This window comes from Myodes glareolus, chromosome 5 (genome assembly GCF_982192425.1).
Source record: "Myodes glareolus chromosome 5, mMyoGla1.1, whole genome shotgun sequence".
Taxonomy (NCBI): domain Eukaryota; kingdom Metazoa; phylum Chordata; class Mammalia; order Rodentia; family Cricetidae; genus Myodes; species Myodes glareolus.
This window is the reverse complement of record NC_142030.1, coordinates 250,020-267,820: the sequence shown is the minus strand read 5'-3', so window position 1 is coordinate 267,820 and position 17,801 is coordinate 250,020. Positions and strand designations below refer to the sequence as shown.

The 17,801-nt window shown below is 36.6% G+C and overlaps 1 protein-coding gene across 3 annotated transcripts in view; it reads right to left on the bottom strand.

Annotated features, from left to right (window-relative positions):
* The window catches only part of Cr1l (complement C3b/C4b receptor 1 like), a 34,604-nt gene extending 17,049 nt beyond the window's left edge, over positions 1 to 17,555 (bottom strand). For 2 of the 3 annotated variants that reach the window (XR_015737817.1, XM_087906008.1), the window contains exons 1-5: positions 17,220 to 17,555; positions 7,912 to 8,091; positions 7,180 to 7,279; positions 3,834 to 3,919; positions 1,099 to 1,494 (exon numbers count right to left, since the gene is read on the bottom strand). Coding sequence is in view for 2 of the 3 variants with exons in the window: in XM_087906008.1 (XP_087762134.1) it covers positions 1,099 to 1,494; positions 3,834 to 3,919; positions 7,180 to 7,279; positions 7,912 to 8,091; positions 17,220 to 17,334 (877 nt within the window). In the remaining variant the exon portion in view is untranslated. The remainder of the gene's footprint in view (positions 1 to 1,098; positions 1,495 to 3,833; positions 3,920 to 7,179; positions 7,280 to 7,911; positions 8,092 to 17,219) is intronic. The other variant, XM_087906007.1, reaches the window with a different exon arrangement.
* Positions 17,556 to 17,801: the final 246 nt, after the last annotated feature.

The following is a 17,801-nucleotide window of genomic DNA, read 5'->3' as shown; positions in this document are numbered from 1 at the left end:
CTCAACCTTCCCCAAGCTGTGATCCTTGAATAGCAGTTCCTCATGTTCTGGTGACCTCCACCCAGAAAATTTTTTTCGTTGCTACTTCATAACTGTAATTTTGTTACTTTTACTGAATTATAATGTAAATATTTTTGGAGATAAGGTTTGCCAAATGGGTCCCAACACATAGATAGAAAACCACTACTCTAAATAAATTAAAAAAAAAAAAGAAAATCACTGCTCTAGTGGCTCTAATTAAGTTCTGCCACTTGGAGGACATATATATCAAACTAAAGGACAAGAGATGTGTAGACACCTTTATGCATCCAGGGACAGCATCAGTTGAGGCAGACTTGATGATCTTTCAAGTGACCAGCAGTCAGCAACACTAATGACAGCAAGGATTGGCTCTATCCTGGAAGTAGTAGCAGGGTCTGGCTGTGTCAGCCTTGACAGAGGTTGACAGTGTCAACCAGGGTAGGGCCAGCTGTGTCAGCTCTATTCCTGTAGTAACAGTAGTTCCCTGATCTTTGGCAACATTGTTTTCCTTTTATTCTTCCTGTTTGTCTAATATCTTTATAACCCATTATCACCTACAGGAAAGTCTTCATTCCTTGGGAGTATCTGCCAGATGGAAAGACTTGGATTTTAATTTTTGCTCTGCAAGTTAGTATCTATATCATCTTGGAAAATTATCTAACCCCTAAGCCTCAATATGAAAGAAATAATAACTACCCCATTGCTTCATTTTAGGAATTAAATATGCATGCATTTAATATGACTAGCCACGGATCACTCATTTATATTGGTAAATATTATGCATATGAATAACTTTTGAGGGCTGGAGATGGCAATACATGAAAAGAACTTCTGTGCATGAGAATTCCCAGAATGGATCACATTACTTGTTCCTATTTATCTCATTCTCAATTTGAATGGATGTGTTGTGAAGGGGCACAAACACTCACAACACATGACCCTTCTTGATTTCACATTCCCTCCCAAGAAAATTTATTCATCCAACCTGTTCACCATACACCCTCTTCCAGAACCAACCCTTATCTGGTCCTCCACACCCCATGGAATGCAGGCTTCCCAAGCACTGATTAGACTCACCCTTGAAGCAGCTTGGTAATTTTGGCTCCCATTTGTTTAGGTCTTGACACTGTATACTGCTGATTCCTTCCATGATAAAGCCAGGCTGACATCTAAACTCCACAGTATCTCTTAAGGAAAACAAGCTTTTGCTTTCAGACACCATGACTGCATTTTCAACATGGGGAGGTGTACATTTGCCAAGTTCAACGCACTGAGGAGGAGGGCCACTCCAGACTCCAACTTCACCATCATTGCTGGTACAGTGTAAGGATGGCTCACCCACCAGATTAAAGAGCTTTTTCCCTCTATCACCAGTTTGGCAGTGATAGGTGACCACCATTCCATAATAAAAATCTTCTGCAGGAGCACGGAACTCTCCATTGGTAATGGCTGGGGGTGCTTCACAAGGAATTCCTGGCCAAAAAAACAGATTAAAGTTTATATAAATTGGGGAAATCCAATGAATCACTGAATTGAAGATATTTACACTCATTATAAATGAGTATAAATGTTCATTGAAAGCATTTAATATTTATTGACTTGTAGATGAGGTTTAAAATGTTGTTATTTAGGTGCATATAACGTGTTCACCTACTTTTTCCTATAAACTTTTTTTACTTTTTTCTTATAAACACATGAAATTACAAATACAATTGATCTCTCCATTTGAAAAAGCTCTTTGATCATATTACAGAGTTTATATCAGCTTTCAGATTTTTCTACTTGTCTATTAATTTGCAAATCTGTTGTCAATTGAAAGGAAAACTTTAAAAATTATATTAACAACAAAGTTTTTAGAGCATAAGATGGAAAAAATGTCATCATAATACACAAAGATTTCTTGAACAGAAAAATCAGTAACTAGAAGGAGAATATTAGAAAGTTAACAATATTAAAATGAAGAACTTCTATTTTCAAAAAGAAAAAAAAGACTGGGCATAGACTAAAAGAAAACATACTTGTTTTATTTATTGGAAAATATGAAACTATGTACAAGAATTTCTATAAAACAAGTAAATAAACTAGTAAATAATGTACACAAGGTTTGAACAGTCACTCCACAAACATGGAGAGTTAGTATCAATAAAAATTAAAATAATTTTAGACATTTTGATCATTAGTATTATGCTATGGAAACAACAGAATGATCTGACTATCAAGATCATCATCATGTAACTATGGACAATGTTATATGACTTATTTGTGAGATGAGATCTCGGTCTGGTGGACAAAAATCTACAGCGAATTATTGTAAAAGAGATTGAATTGGTTTATAGGTCTAGAAAAACTCACATAACAGGAAATGATCTTCTGCAGGACATAGCCTACTATCAAATATACCAAAATTTCCTCTAGCTTTCCCCCAGAGACTTAGAGCTATTTAGTGGACTTAAGTTATAGGAATTTTAGATAATTAAACAGATAAAAGTATAGACACAGCTATAACTAGTTATACTGTGTTTTAATCTGAGAATACATGCAGTTTGAAATTTGATTCTTTTTTACATAAAATGTATATGTTTAAATGTTCCATATGTTGCTGTGGGATAATGCTTTCGTATACTGTAAAAATTTGTTAATGGTATTGGTTCAATAAAACACTGATTGGCCAATAGCCAGGCAGAAAGTATAGGTGGGGCAACCAGACTAGGAGAATTCTGGGAAAAGGAAAGGCCAGATGCAGTCACCACCCAGATGCAGAGGAAACAAATGAGAATGTTGCACTGATAAAAAGTACCACACCACGTGGCTAAACACAGACAAGAATTATGGGTTAATTTAAGTTGTAAGAGCTAGTTAATAATAAGCCTGGGCTAAAGGCCAAACAGACTTTAATTGTTATAAGCCTCTGTGTGTTTCTTTGGGACTGAATGGCTGTAGGTCTGGGCAGGACAGAAACTTTACAATATGTGAAAGTGTAGGTTAGCCCACAGCTTCACTAACCTTGAAAAATATGGACAAAAATTTTATTAATTGGCCAAGCAGGATGATAGTTATATTAGAGATTGAAAAACAAACATAACTTAAAGTAAACTGAGTTAAAAGTAAGATTGGAAGACTTTTTACATTTATACATTCTACAGTTAGAAAAGGAACATCCCAGGACCAAGGAGAACTTAAAGAATGTTGTAGTTCAAGAATGTTGTAGTTGTCTTCTGTCTTACGGTTACTATTGCTGTGATGAAAAAACATGACCAAAAGCAACTTCAGGAGGAAAGAGCTTATTTGGCTTACATTTTAAAACACATTCTACTCAGAGAAACAAAGGCAGGAACTCTAATTAAGAAGAAACCTGAAGGCACAAGCTGATGCAGAGGCCATGGAAGCTTACGTTCCTCATGGCTTGCTCAGCCAGCTTTTTTATAGAACCTAGGACCACTAGCCCAGGACGGACACTACCCACCATGGACTAGGCTCTCCCACATAGATCACTAATTAAGAAAATGCCTTACAGGCTTATGGAGGCATTTTCTCAACCAAGAATTCCTATTCTCAATATGACTCTAGCTTATGTCAAGTTGAGACAAAACTAGCCAGAACATCTTCATTTTCTTGAAGAACAGATTAAATAAGAGGAATTTTAATAACAATTTTTAAAATCCGTTATAGGCTTTAGGTTTACATCTGTGATAGAGTACTTCCTAACAGGCATAAGGTCCTGGGTTCAATCTTAGATCTGCAAAAGTTGTATAATTCCAGAGAAAATTTAAAGTACATAAGTAAAGGTGATAGAAATAAAAATTTCAACTTACTCTCACAAATAGGTGCCTCATTATCCCAAATGAGACCGTTATCTGAGATTATACACACAGCAGTGGAGGAACCAATGAGGCGGTATCTATACACAGAATAAAGAATGTTAATTAATTCATAAGTAATTGCCTGCTTAAATTGTTGCTTCCCAGAGATTACTATCTTGAAAGCTTCAATACATTTTTTCTTTTCTTGTCAAACACCATGACTTCTGAAATCTTACCTCCTTCTTTGAACTTTTTGATTTTCTTCTTAATGCCTCCCTAACTAAATAAGATTTTTCTTTTTATTATGTTATCATGTAATCTGCAATAAATTATAGTTGTTTCCTATAAATCTTAATTTTAAAGAGATTACAAGCTTCTTGAGGGCAAAAGAAATGTCATGTGTATGTATATATTATACTAACATGAATGAATTAATGTATACCTTGAAAACAGTAATGTGAAAGCCTAGATAAGGGTATGCCTTATCAGCAAGATTCATTGATGTAGAACCTAGGAACTCAAATCTGACCGAAGTTGAACAAAAACAGCAATACTTGATTAAAGTCAGAAATACTCAATTAACATGCTGTAAGTTGTCTGTCATAAAATTAAAACAAATCATGACACTTATTTCACAGCAACTTAACTCATAACTATTATGTTAGATTTTTAAAAAAACATGTCATTTTGGGAAGTGCAACTGTAAAGAATTGTTTTTTAAATTTCACTTGCTCCTTTTCCTCGATGAAAGAAACTTTTTAAAATTTTTTTTCCTCTTTCCTTTTTTTTTTCCTTTTTGTTTGTTTGAGACAGGATTTCTCTGTGTTTCTTTTTGACTGTTCTGGAACTCATTCTGTAGACCAGGCTGGCCTTGAACTCAGAGATCCGAATGCTGGGGAAAAGTCATGTGCCATCAGCAACCAGTGGGAAAGAGGATACAATTTTACATGTAAGCTTGTGTATTTTCTACCACAGAAAGAACTAAAATAGACACAAGATCTCTTGTTCTGTCTAGTTACTGTGACACTCACTTTTCATCTTCCCAGTCCCGATTTTCCTAGCATATTCTTATTGCTGGTGACTACTTCTATAATTATATAATTTTTAAAAAGTTATATAAAGAATCATATAGAATGTAACCATATATGATTAGCTTTCTACTCAGCATGATTACTGGAGGTTTATCAAGCAATTCTTTCTGTTATAGAGCTCGTGGCATGAATGTACCACCATTCACTTAACCACTTACCTACTGATGGATATTCAAGTAAGTCCAAAATCAGGGAGATCCATAGAGAGAAGTGGGTAGTTTTACAGAGATAGGACAGGGGAAGCTTTCCTTTGAGAATGAAAAAAATGCTTTTGTGCTCCTAATCTTACAGAAAAGACTGCCTTTCACCACTGAGAACAATGTTAGTTGTAGGCTTGTTATATGTGGAAAATATATGCAGAATCTCTAATCCTTTTATGACTAACTTTTAAAGAGCTTTTCTAACAATGAAAAATTTGAATTTTTTTCAAATGTCTTTTCTTCTGGTAATGGCTATGTTTTTACACCTCATTGTTAGTGTGATATATCACATTTTATTTGTACATTGTTAAGTTTTCATTTCAGGGATAAATCCCACTTAATCATGATGTATGACAGTGGGTATGTTGTATGAGTGTACATGGGGTCTGTGTGATAGTGCTGAGGTAATATTTATTTGTATTTTAATAAACAACGCCTGTCGAAGTTCAGAAAGTAAAACAGCCACAATGATCAGCCTGACAAATCAAACAGTCATGACACACACCTTTAATCCCAACAGTCACACTAGTTTGCCATAGAAACCGGGTGATAGTGGTGCATGCCTCACTTACAGTCTCATTCTGAGATTCCTGGAGGTAGAATCGCCATTTTGGACTGAGGTAGAGGTAAGAGCCAGTGACTGATTGTTTTGCTTTTCTGACTTTTAAGTTGAACTCCCATTTCTGTCTCTGGGTTTTTATTAATTGTGCTACATAGCGTGCTCGTATGTGTGCACAAAGAACTCAGAGTAAGATGCCAGGCATCTTCCTCTATGACTCTTAGTCCACTGCCTTGAGAAAAAAAATCTCACTGGTCTGAAAACTCACTCTTTTGGCTCGGCTTCCTGGCCACCAAACTCTTAGGATGTGCCTCTCTCTCATTCTCCCAGTGCTGGGATTACAGGCACATGGAGCCATGGCTGGCTTTTTACATGGATGTTGAAGCTTTATCTCATTAGCTCCCATGTAACCACTTATAAATTCTGTCTGTCTGATAGTAATTTAGAGAATGTTTATAAGATGTTTATTAAGGATATTGTTCAGCAATTTTCTTCTGTTGTCATGTCTGGCTTTGGTATTAACATAGTACTGGCTTCATAAAATAAATTAGAATTCAGTGGTGAAGTCATTAGGTCCTAATGCTTCCTTTGTTGAAAGGTTGTAGTAAGTAAATGGAACTTATCTAAGAATTTATCTTTTGCCTCTTCAGCAACATTCAACGATATGGCTTTGCTCTCGAACATGTACCTGTAATGCTAACTCACAGCCATCACAGTTTCTTCAACTTCTTTCTCACAGTTTGGTTCATGATTTATCAATGCAAAGAGTGTGTGCTTAGTCTGTACCATACCACCCAGTGAGTGTTTTACTTCCTATGTATGTTGCCATAGTTAGGAACATCCTCATAGGCTCATAGTTTAAAGGCTTAGTCTCCCAGGCTATGAATTTATTGGACTGCTGTAGAATCTTTAAGAGGTGGGCCTTAAGGGACAAAGTTAGGTCACCAGCTATATGCCTTTGGAGAAGATACTGAGATCTTAGCCTCAAAGTCTTTCTTTTCTTCATGGCAACCATGAGGTGAATGGTTTACCTTGTCCCTGCTGTAATGGACCATGCCACCTTAGATCGAACCACGAGAGTTAAGTGAACATGAACTGAACTGAGATTTCTATAACTGAATCAAAAGATACCTTTCTTCCTTTTAACTATCTCAAATATTTTGTTATAGTAATGGAAAGTTGACTAATGTGTGCTGTCTTGATTATTCAGCAGGGATAACATATCTTTTTCACCTAGTCATGTTATATTTTTGTATATTTCAATCAAGAATTAAACACTTATATTCAAGCCTTTTAAGGCTAGGCAACATTCTGAAGGTGTGGACTTGCTGTAGAGCCCTTGTGTAGCATGCTTAAAGCCTTGAGTTCAACCTCTAGCACAAACAAATCAAAACACAACCAAAACTCAAATCAGGAAGTAACAAACTAGATGTCTTTCCTGAGTCCTGGATATAAGGTGGTACTGTTGTTCCAGAAGTCTTGATGAAGAGCTATTGTTGCCAACTCACCCTGTATTACAAGTATAATTAATACTGGATCCAAATTTAATGTCTGTGAGTACATGCACTATGCCATTCTGAGGATCTTTAGGATTTGCACATGATTTACCTGTGAGAAAGAAATAGGATTTTTGAACCAAGTAAAGTAAACTGAACTTTTCTTAGTTTATGAAGTTCTAACCTGACTGTAACTTACTGTATATAGAGCATACAAAATTGTAACATTTCATAGATTTTTGCTACTTTGAGGAAACTCACCAGACACTTCTTTCCAAAAGAACTCCCATCCAAGTTCTTTCTTATTTTCACATGGTGACTTCCAAAAACATGAATACTTCATTTATAACCAAGGCATTCTTTTAAGTGCTCCAATTCACAGGCCTCAAAGTCTGGGATTTTTTCCATCTCTTAGTTATTAAATACACATTTCTTTGCTTTGGAATCACTAGTTACTTAGTGACACTTGTGCAAAGTTGGATACACTAAGTGAAATATCCTGAGGGTATTTTTCATCAATCATGCTCTGTGATGGTCATTATTACTAAATTTATCAACAATTGAGAAGCCAGAAGCAGAGAGTAAAGGTATGACTTACAAGAATGAGTCAATGTACTATATATGCCTTAGATAATATTATTAATGACATGTGTCATAATTTTAAAATGGAGACAAACTTGAAACAGACTCTACTATTTGCCACAAAGTATCTACTCTCTGTCATCTTCCTCTGCAGTTACTCACGTATACACTTATTTTCAGCACTTGTCCAGTCTGAGTTTTGTTCACATACGATGGAGAACTGCCTCTTGATATATCCTGGGCGACATTCATACATCAAAGATGTTCCAATGGGAAACTCGGATTCATCAGTTTGAGTTATACGGTTGGCAAATGGAAACCATGATGGGGCTTTGCACTGGCCTGGAGAACGAGACCACAGCAACATTACACTTAATGGAGAAACTTTTATTCCACCTTTTCTTTCTCTCCAATATACTTCATAGATGTGATCAAAGAAGAAAAAGAATACTCTAATAGTAGTAAAAGGAATGATTCTTTTAATATTCTTTTTAAAGATTTATGTATTTATTATGTACAGTGTTCTGTCTACATGTACACCTGCAGGCCAGAAGAGGGCACCAGATCTCATTCAAATGGTTGTGCACCACTGTGTGATGACTGGGAATTGACCTCAGGACCTTTGGAAGAATAGGCAGTGCCCTTAACCTCTAAGCTATCTCTCCAGTACCTTTAAAATGGGTATTTTTACAGTAAGCTTTTAAAATAATTTTAGTTAGCATCTATAAGAAAGTCTCTGCTTTAAAAATGCCCCTGCTTTAATAATTTTTAAAAGATTTATTCATTTTATTCTGTGACTCTTATGCTTAAATAAATATATGTGCACCCCATGCATGTAGTGCCTTTGGAGATCAGAAGACAATGTTGGATCCCCTGGAACTGGAGTTATGGTTACCTCTGCTCTTTTTTTTTTTTAAAGCAATGTGTATGTAGCTTAATTCACATATAACATATTAGTATAATGTAGGTAGGACAAATAGTCTTTCGCTGAAAGGAAACTCCAACATAGTTTCAAAGTTCAACCAGTCAGAGAGTACCTGCGTTTAGATTTCATCCATCCCATCCTCACTTTTGATTCTCTCCTGTACCAAAACAGACTCATGCATTGCATCCTTCCTCTCAGTCTCAGTCAACCAACCAGCTCTCCTGGCCCACGATCTTCCTCTCAGGCATTCAGGAGTGGATCGGCACTTTGGCCAAGGGATGGGGGTGGGGGGAATAATAAAATTCAAAAATTGTAACTGTGTTTCATTTTGTGAATGTATTTTTCAATACATGTTTTTATTTAACTTCTAGCCTCAGTTATCTTCCCTTAAGGCTTAGCAGAATTAAATTAACTGACAGTTAGGGTCAAATAACAAGTAATCAAGAATTATCTGTTAGAAAAAAATCATTTTAACTTTGAAAATATTACATTTTTGCTATGACTTCATTTCCTTCTAAAACTCTCAATTAATTAATTCAAATTTTAAGGGGGTAGATTAAGGCATACAAAAAGTTTTGAACAATGTATTTCTAGTTAATTTTTAAACTGACTGCACCTTGTTTTGCATATGGTCAGCTTTGGTAACTCCAAAATGTATGCTAGTTTAAAATCATTTTATATACTTCCTGATTTTGATGGGTCTGCTTGTTCTACTAGATACTAAAGAGTCATATTCAAATATTCTATTTTATAATAAACTTTTCTATTTCTTTTCATTATACCCACCATTTTATATCCTGTATTATTAGAACATGCAAATTTAAATTGCTATATTTCATGAAAGATTAACTTTTATCATAATAAAATATCTCTAATTTTCACAACAAATCTTGCTTCATGTTCTATTTTTATTTGTGAAATAAAACTAAATAGGATACCATATTTAATATCCAGTATTTCAATTGTTTTATTTGATTTGTGTGTTTGTGTGTGTGTGTGTGTGTGTGTGTTATATCTGTGTCTGGTTTGTATGCAAATATGCATTGTGTGGTTGCAGTTGCATATGCATGTGTGTGTGCACATGGAAGCCTGAGGTGATGTTGAAAATCATCCTCTAACAACTCTTGCAATTTTCTCAATGAAGCAGGGTCTTTCAGTGAAACCCAGACCTTGCTGATATGGCCAATCTTGCTGGCCAATTACCCTGGGATCCCTTGTCTGTACTTCAGAGGCTGGAATTACAGGTGGGCTGACACATTCACCCAGAATCAACATAAGTTTCTGGGGATTTGAATATCAGTTCTCATCCTTGTACAACAAGAACTTTATCTGCTGAACTATCTCCCCTACCCTGTATCAATACTTTTAAATATAAACACATAATACTTATTTAAACACATACTATCATAATGCCATTTTCAAGCTAGCTTTACATTGGTTTGTTTTGACATGGTGTTTTCCATCCTTTCATATTCACCGGCCGTTATTAATTTTGAATGTGTTACTCTATTACTTTTGTGTCATTATAACAGATGTTTCAAACTTAGGTTACAATGTCTTTAGAGTCACCAATTTTTAACGGCATTCTTTGTATAAAAGAATATATAATAGTTCTATTTATTAAATAAGTATGTTCAAAAAGTATAGGTCTCTGGTCTATATCATAATTATGCAAAGAGATTTGAGGCCTTATACAACTTCTCAAACTTTGGACTGAAAACACCCATTTCATTTCCTGTTCCACATTCATTTTCATGTGATACTCTTTCCCTAGCAACTGCGGAAATCTAAATTTACAAAGCTCTGGTCTAATATAATCTATCTCTGGAGCCAGATGCTACTCTGAACTGGTAGCTTGTACTGCATAGTACCTGAAAGATATGAATAGCTGTTGTTTTCACTGAAATTTTAAAAATCTTCCTGTGCTGGTTAAGTCTTTGTCAACTTGACAAAACTAGAGTTATTTGGGAAAAGGGAACCTCAACTGAGAAACTGCTTTTATAAGACTTGCCTGTGTATATGTCTGTGGGGGCATTTTCCTGATTAATGGCTGACTTAGGAGGGCCTTGCCCACTGTGTTTGATGCCATTCCTGGGCAGGTGGGCTTGAGCTGTAGGGGAATAAGCTAGTAAGTAACACTTCTTTGTGGTTTCTGCTTCCAGGCTCTTGAGTTTCTGCCTTGGCGTCCTTCCCTAGGTGATGAACTATAACCTGTGAGCCAAATAAACCTATCTCCTCCCTCCATCCCCCCATGATGCTTTTGGTCACTGTTTATCATAGCAACAGAAAGCAAACTTAATACTTTCAAAGAACTCCTGTGAGTCTGCCATGGCTCTCATGCTCCCTTATCCCATAGCTTCAGACATTTGGTCATGTGACAATTTCAGTCTTTAAATAGGAATTGACTATTAATAGTTAATAAGATTAAGACGAAATCTTATCTTACTGTTTTTGTCTTTTGTAACTTTGTGCTTTCATTTTGTTTTGATTAGTGATTATATTTATTACTATTACTTACTTTTATTGTACTTTTGTTTTTGTTTCAAAAATAACATGATCTCAACATATAAACATCTACTAACAACAATATAATTTCCCCAACAAGAATTATAGAAAATGCTAATTTCCAACCTTTGTTCTATTACTATCAAACATTTAAATACAACATGTACTTTAAATCACTGCTAATCATATTCAGTACAGACACTGTATGCTGTTTGTTGAATGCCAGTTACTTGCTACTAGACTGGATGCTAATGGCAATGGACTCCCTCGTGTAGTTAAACTCAACAAAGTCTACCTAGAAAGGCATAATAGGCTAAATGCTATCGTTTGTCTATAAATATCCATTACTGTCACTCTTGCTTTCCAGTTGTGGGAGCTGTTTTTGGAGGTGGTAGGTTGGGACACAGGGCCAGTCTGACAGTGTGGGACAGTAAGGGCATGACTTTCAATGACATATCCACTTAGGGGTCAAGCCAGTGTTCTCTATTTCTTGTTCTGTTACCAAGCAAGAAGCCAGACAGTCTTCCACTGCTGCAGAGAGAGCTGCTCCGTTTGCCATGCCTTTTCAACCAGCATGGACTGAACCCTTTGAAAACATGAGCCAAAATTCTCAAAAAAGCTGATTCTCCTTTACGTTGTTTATGTTAGCTATTTTGTCATAGTGACTAGAAAAGTAATGCACTAAGTACTTCCCAAAGATATCCATGTTCTCATCCCTAGAGCATGTAAGATGACATTTTGGGGTAAAGTGGCTGTATAGGTATTAGTAAACATTTTAAGATCTACAGGTTACCCTGGATTTCCTGCATAAACACTAAATGTATTCACAATAGTTCTTAGGTAAGAGGTTTGCAGGAGGTGGAAGGACATTTAAAGATGCAAAGCTGCTGGCCTTGAAGAATAGGAAACAGCCATGAGTCAAGAGATGTGGGCATCTGGAAGCAGGAAAGAATAAGGAAACTCATTTTCTTCTGTGGCCTACAGAGCAACACAGTTTTCCAGACTTGGGAATCCAGAATTAACTATTAGAGAATACATTTCTTTTGTCTAAGGTCATAAAGTTTGGGGAAATTTGTTTCAAGATGAAATTGAAAAGACATAGTATTAAAAACAATAGATTCAGAGAGACTTGGTCTTTTGAACTTTTGAATGTCCTTCATTCCTAGAGCTTTGATGTCATGTGCAAATTACTTAATATGTCAGAGTCTCTGTTTCATCTTCTTGAAGATGATGACATTATTTACTTAGTAGGCTCCTTAGGATTATCAAAGGAAGCTTATATAAAACATTTACTAGTACCACACACACAGAGCGGTGCTGGTAATTTGTAATTGTTATTATCAGTGTACAGTACGCAGTTAAAGTGGGCATATGGAATTTTTTCCAAGAGTTTATTTATTTTTTTTGCCAAAACTTGTAGGAAATGAGCCTATTTTGTCAGGAAAGTCGTGGAAGACCTTGCAACTGATGATTACTGAGATCTCCTAAACAATACATTTCACATTCAGCTAGGACTTATGGTTTATACCTCATAAATTCTTATCATGGTTCCTAACCACAAATCAATAGACATAGAATTCCTAGAGCTTATATATTTTTTCCTCTTGACAATGGTTAGAGTTAGAATTGGGGACCAATTTTGCATTGACTATTAAAGTAGAGGATTCACTTCAAAAAAGCTCACATTCCTAATTTTCCTCGAATATTAGACTGGCTGTGGCTGTCCCCACACACTCCACTGAATTATGGGTGTCCTGTTCTCTGTTTTCACTTGCATATTTCATCACGTTCAACCTGACTTCCTGCTAGACTACAACCTGACTACCTACTAGACTACAACCTGACTTCCTACTAGACTACAACCTGACTACAACCTGACTACCTACTAGTACTATCAGACTACAGCTCTTTCCACATCTGTTTCCTCCAAACATGCATTCATTCTCTATCTCTGAAACATTTTATGTGGAACCTTTCATTTCTCTCTAGCTTCCACTCTTCTTCCAGGTCTCAGCTAACATACCACTTTCCAGACCTGAGAAATATCAAACTTAAACTACCTGTTCTTACTTTACCCATTGTCTTTCCCCCTATTATATCAATAATATTTTATTATTATAATTTTTTATTTTAAATATGCATACATTTGATAGAATTTCTTTCAATAGCTATCAGAGATAGATAATGTGAAGGTAATAGACCAAATAACCTTTGTTCCGATATATAAATACCAAGTTCAGAGCTTAGCACCCAATTATAAGCAACAGGTGTATTTTGTTGCCATAAGCAAATAAATAATATACTATAAAATAAGTACCATCAAGAGTCCAGACAGACTACATCCCAAGAAGCCCTCATTTGCAGTCTTGATTAGAGTTCATATATTTCTAAGTTTCAAAGTTATTACCACTTTGAAAATACTGTATAACAGCAAAACCAAAACAAAACAAAACCTATTAAGGGAAAAAAAGAAACAATTCTTGTGAAAACCACTCTGATAAACACGGAGAAAAGAGAAAGAACATCAACAAAACCACTGAGTGAAAGTTTCTGTGATTTCAAATATCCTGTCTTCACCTTTTCTCTAGCTGAAAAGTGGGATGAATACGATGCTGATAATTGTCTCCCCCATTAGTCCCAACAAGGGAATCAATCCCAAGTGCAGCATCCAGTTAAAAGAAATTTTCATACAAGTATTAGTCTTTGTTTTCTCTTTGGTCTAGTTTTTCAAAGTAATTACTTTGAGATTTACCCAAGGTATATGTATTTCATTGCTGAGAAATATTCAGTTATATAAATAAATATGCCATAATTTAACTGAAGGAAATTTTGGTTCTTTCTATTTACTGGTGATTACCAACAGTGCAGGGATGATGGAGGTGGAGAGAAGGTTCAGCAGATAAGAGCTCTTTCTCATTTTCCGGAAGATCCAGGTTTAATTTCCAGCACCCACATGAGAGCTCATAAACTTATGCGACTCCAGTCTAAGGAAACCTGTTGCCCTCTTCTGGCCTCTGTGGGCACTACATGCATATTGTGCACAGACATACATGCAAGCAAACACTAATACACACTAATAAAGATAAAATAAAAATAAATAAAATCTAAAAACAACAAAACAAAATACCACCCAGCTACACAAACTAACATAGATGTCTCTGTTGAACACAGATTTTTATTTAAGTAAAAACCTGGGAGTAAAATGCCCAGGTAAATGATAAGATTTTTTTGAGACACTGCCGAGTCATTTTCCAACAGCAGTCCCTTATCTGCCAGTGAACAGCACATGACAACTTTCACTACTTCTTGCTAACAATATACAGTACATTGAGTCTGTACCTGTACCCATGCATGTACACTGTTATCTTACTATGTTTGTTTTTTGGTTTTTTTTTTTTTTTTTTGTCCTGGAAGATGTAACCTACATTCAAATGTTCCATTTAAGACACTGATTCATCCTGAGCCATCACAATTGTGAACTCATGACCACTTCCATGACTGCTGAAATAGGAGCTCTCAACCTGAGCTACACTCTATACTCGGCTCCTATTCTACATACTTTACCCTTTAGTGGAGAGATTCAGAAACATTGCTTAAGTAATTTTATTAGTTAAAATAGAGAACACAAAATTTAAAAAATAAATTTATAATTATGGTCTGCATAAATATTTAAAGGAATGCTATACAAATGAAATAAAATCTTATTATTTTTACTATTTTTTTCTTGTTATTATTTTTATTTTATTATTATTTTCAGGAGGTTTCTCTGTGTAGTCCTGGCTGTCCTGAAACACACTCTGTGGTCCAGGCTGGCCTCAAACGCAAGAGATATATCCACTTACCTCTGCCTTTGAATGCTGGGAATAAAGATGTGTGTCACTGTTGCCTGGCTTGGAATAAGCATTTTAAATACTTTACTAGACACAATGATCTAATATCATTAGTTAACACTTAAGTGACAAAATATTATCACAGATTTTGTTAATATGATTGTATATAAGGCTGTATTTCAACTACTATTCTTGATACTTTCTAGATTTTTGTTGTTGCTATTTGTTCTTATATGATCAGCACTTCCTCCTCTGAGTGTCTTTCACATACAACTTACATATGTGTGTATCCTTAGGCAAATAAAGGGGTAGTCAGTGCAGCCACCTTGTTTTCTGGAATTACTCTTACTATAATCATCTTTAGTGAGTATTTCTCAGTGCAGGACATATAAGAAGGTTATTTTGTCTATCATTAGATAATATAAACTACAAATCACACATCTGAGAACATGGAAACGGAGATGCATTATGAAGCACAGGAAACAAACTCTAACTCCCCTTCTTTGTCTTCACGCAGCAGTTAACAGAAACGGTCCTACAAGAGCATCTTAGGGCATGCCAGAGTCCACCAACTCCAACAGTATTCTAGTAACACTTAACTACTGTACCATTTTATGGCCCTGATTGTGGTTTATTTTAGTGAATGGTCTATGAGCCTGGGAAGAAGGTATATTCTACTGTTGTGCCTTGCTGAGTTCTGCTATGTCCTTACTGTTTTTCTGCCTGCCCCATCTGTCTAGTTCTGGTAGAGGGTTATGGAAGCTTCCAACTCTAAGAGTAGATTCATTTATTGCTGTTTACAGGTCTGCCCATTTTTCCTTCATACATTTTGATAATGCTGTCAGAGGCACACATGTGGACATTTGTTAAGTGACTTGCTGGATTCAAGGTCCTCAGCTGTTAAGTAGTAGAGACTGGAACCCCAGAACCAGTTTCTCTATGAGTGTGCCTTTGAGGTGAAGCTCTCCACCACAGGTTGTTTAAATCACAAAGTGTTGTGGCCAATGGAAACATTCTAGTAGTATTCTCTTCATTTCAACTCTCTAAAGTACTCCATAGCCTGAGTCACACCTTGGTAAATTTCCTTTGTACATGATAATGCCTGGGGTCATAACAGTATCTTAATAACTATGGCAAAACTGTAGCACCATTTCAGCCAGATGATGACAAAGCCACAAAGATCCCTAAGCACTGATAGAAGATTGCCAACATTCTTGGTAACCTTCGTTTCTAAAAACTTAAATTTTATCATATATTGTCACCTGACCAGTTACTATGTGTACCTAGGGAGATAAATATTTAAACACAATATTTTGCACAAATTTTGTTTTCATTTTTTCTGCTCTCAGAAAAGAAGGTTCAATTAATATATGTAATCGGTCTAGAGGAAAAGTTTAAACCCCGAGTTGAAGAAAAACACTTATTTCAACTGTTAATGAGTCTAAACAATGCAAAAAGTCTTCAAGGAAGTCTTCCTCTGAGAAAATTCTTATTGAAGACATAGAAAGGGTACTTAGAATTTCCATAGTTGGTAAAAAGGGCACTCTATTTTGCGCTTAACTATCACTAAAGTGTAATATGCAAATTCTACAGTCCTTTTTACTTGCAAATATTTCACTGCAACTTGGGTCTTCCTTGTTCTCCAAATCCTAACCTAGGGTGGGAGTGGCAGGATCTCCCTTAAAGTAGGGACTCAACTGAGTTGAAGAGGATTTGGGGCAAGAGATAAAGTAAACAATCCTTAGACCTGTTTGTCTAGGCCTTCAGAACAATGCATAAATAACGGCTCCAGGATAGAGGTAAATTAAGCAGCAGAACACGGGTCAGACAACTTGTCAACACCAATTAAATAACAACGTCACGAAATACCTCAATATCTCAGATTCACAGATGAGGAAACACACAGGCATATTAACTTTCCTCACAACTAAATTCTAAGATTAGAAATTGAGTCTCGTAGACTTTCATGACTTCCCCAACCACCACACCGCTTCCTTTCACTACAATTGGCTCTACACTTAGTACAGACAAGCCGGTGGGAGACCTACCGACTGAGTACAATCTGGGTTGAGAGCGCCACACTCACCCATGGAAAAGGGGCGCTGGGCACCGTAGGGACCTAGACCAGTGCTGCAGTCTCTGCTGCGCCCATTTACCGCGGGTCCCGGTGACCTCGCGTCGGTGCCTCCCCGCACCTCCCTGCGGCTCACCCAAAATTGATGGCGGAAGGAACAGCAGCAGGATGGCCAGCTGGGCTCCGCCGTAGCAGAAAGCTCCAAGGCGCCCCACAGGGCCCGGACGCTCTGAGCTCCGAGAAGCCTTCATTTTCTTCAACACTGGTATCAAGCCCAATCTAGCGGCAAAGAGAAGGCAACCACGCCCAGGGTACAGGAAATGGCGCTGAGTTCCGGAATAAAGCTATTCAACACCGCTTCCCGTTGTTGGGCGGGGTCTTGTTTATTACTTATTCGTGGGACTTCTATGAAATATCTCCTGGGAGATCGCTTCAGGGACGCAGACACATGATCAAAACCTAGCAAGACAGTTCCAGGATGTTTTCTAATTTTAAGTTCTTTCAGTTACAAAGAAAGCAAGGCATTATGGGAACTCGGTTTGCATATAACCCGCCTTACTCCCCCCACCCCGCCGAAATTCGCAAGGGTGGAGCCTAACGCCAACCAGCCAGTGTCTTTTAAATGGAAAGCCTTCAGTTGCAGGTCCTGTGTAGTTAAGAACCTATCTCCTTGTGGTGAATTCAGAGGTAACGTGCCACGGAAACAAAAATTAAAGCA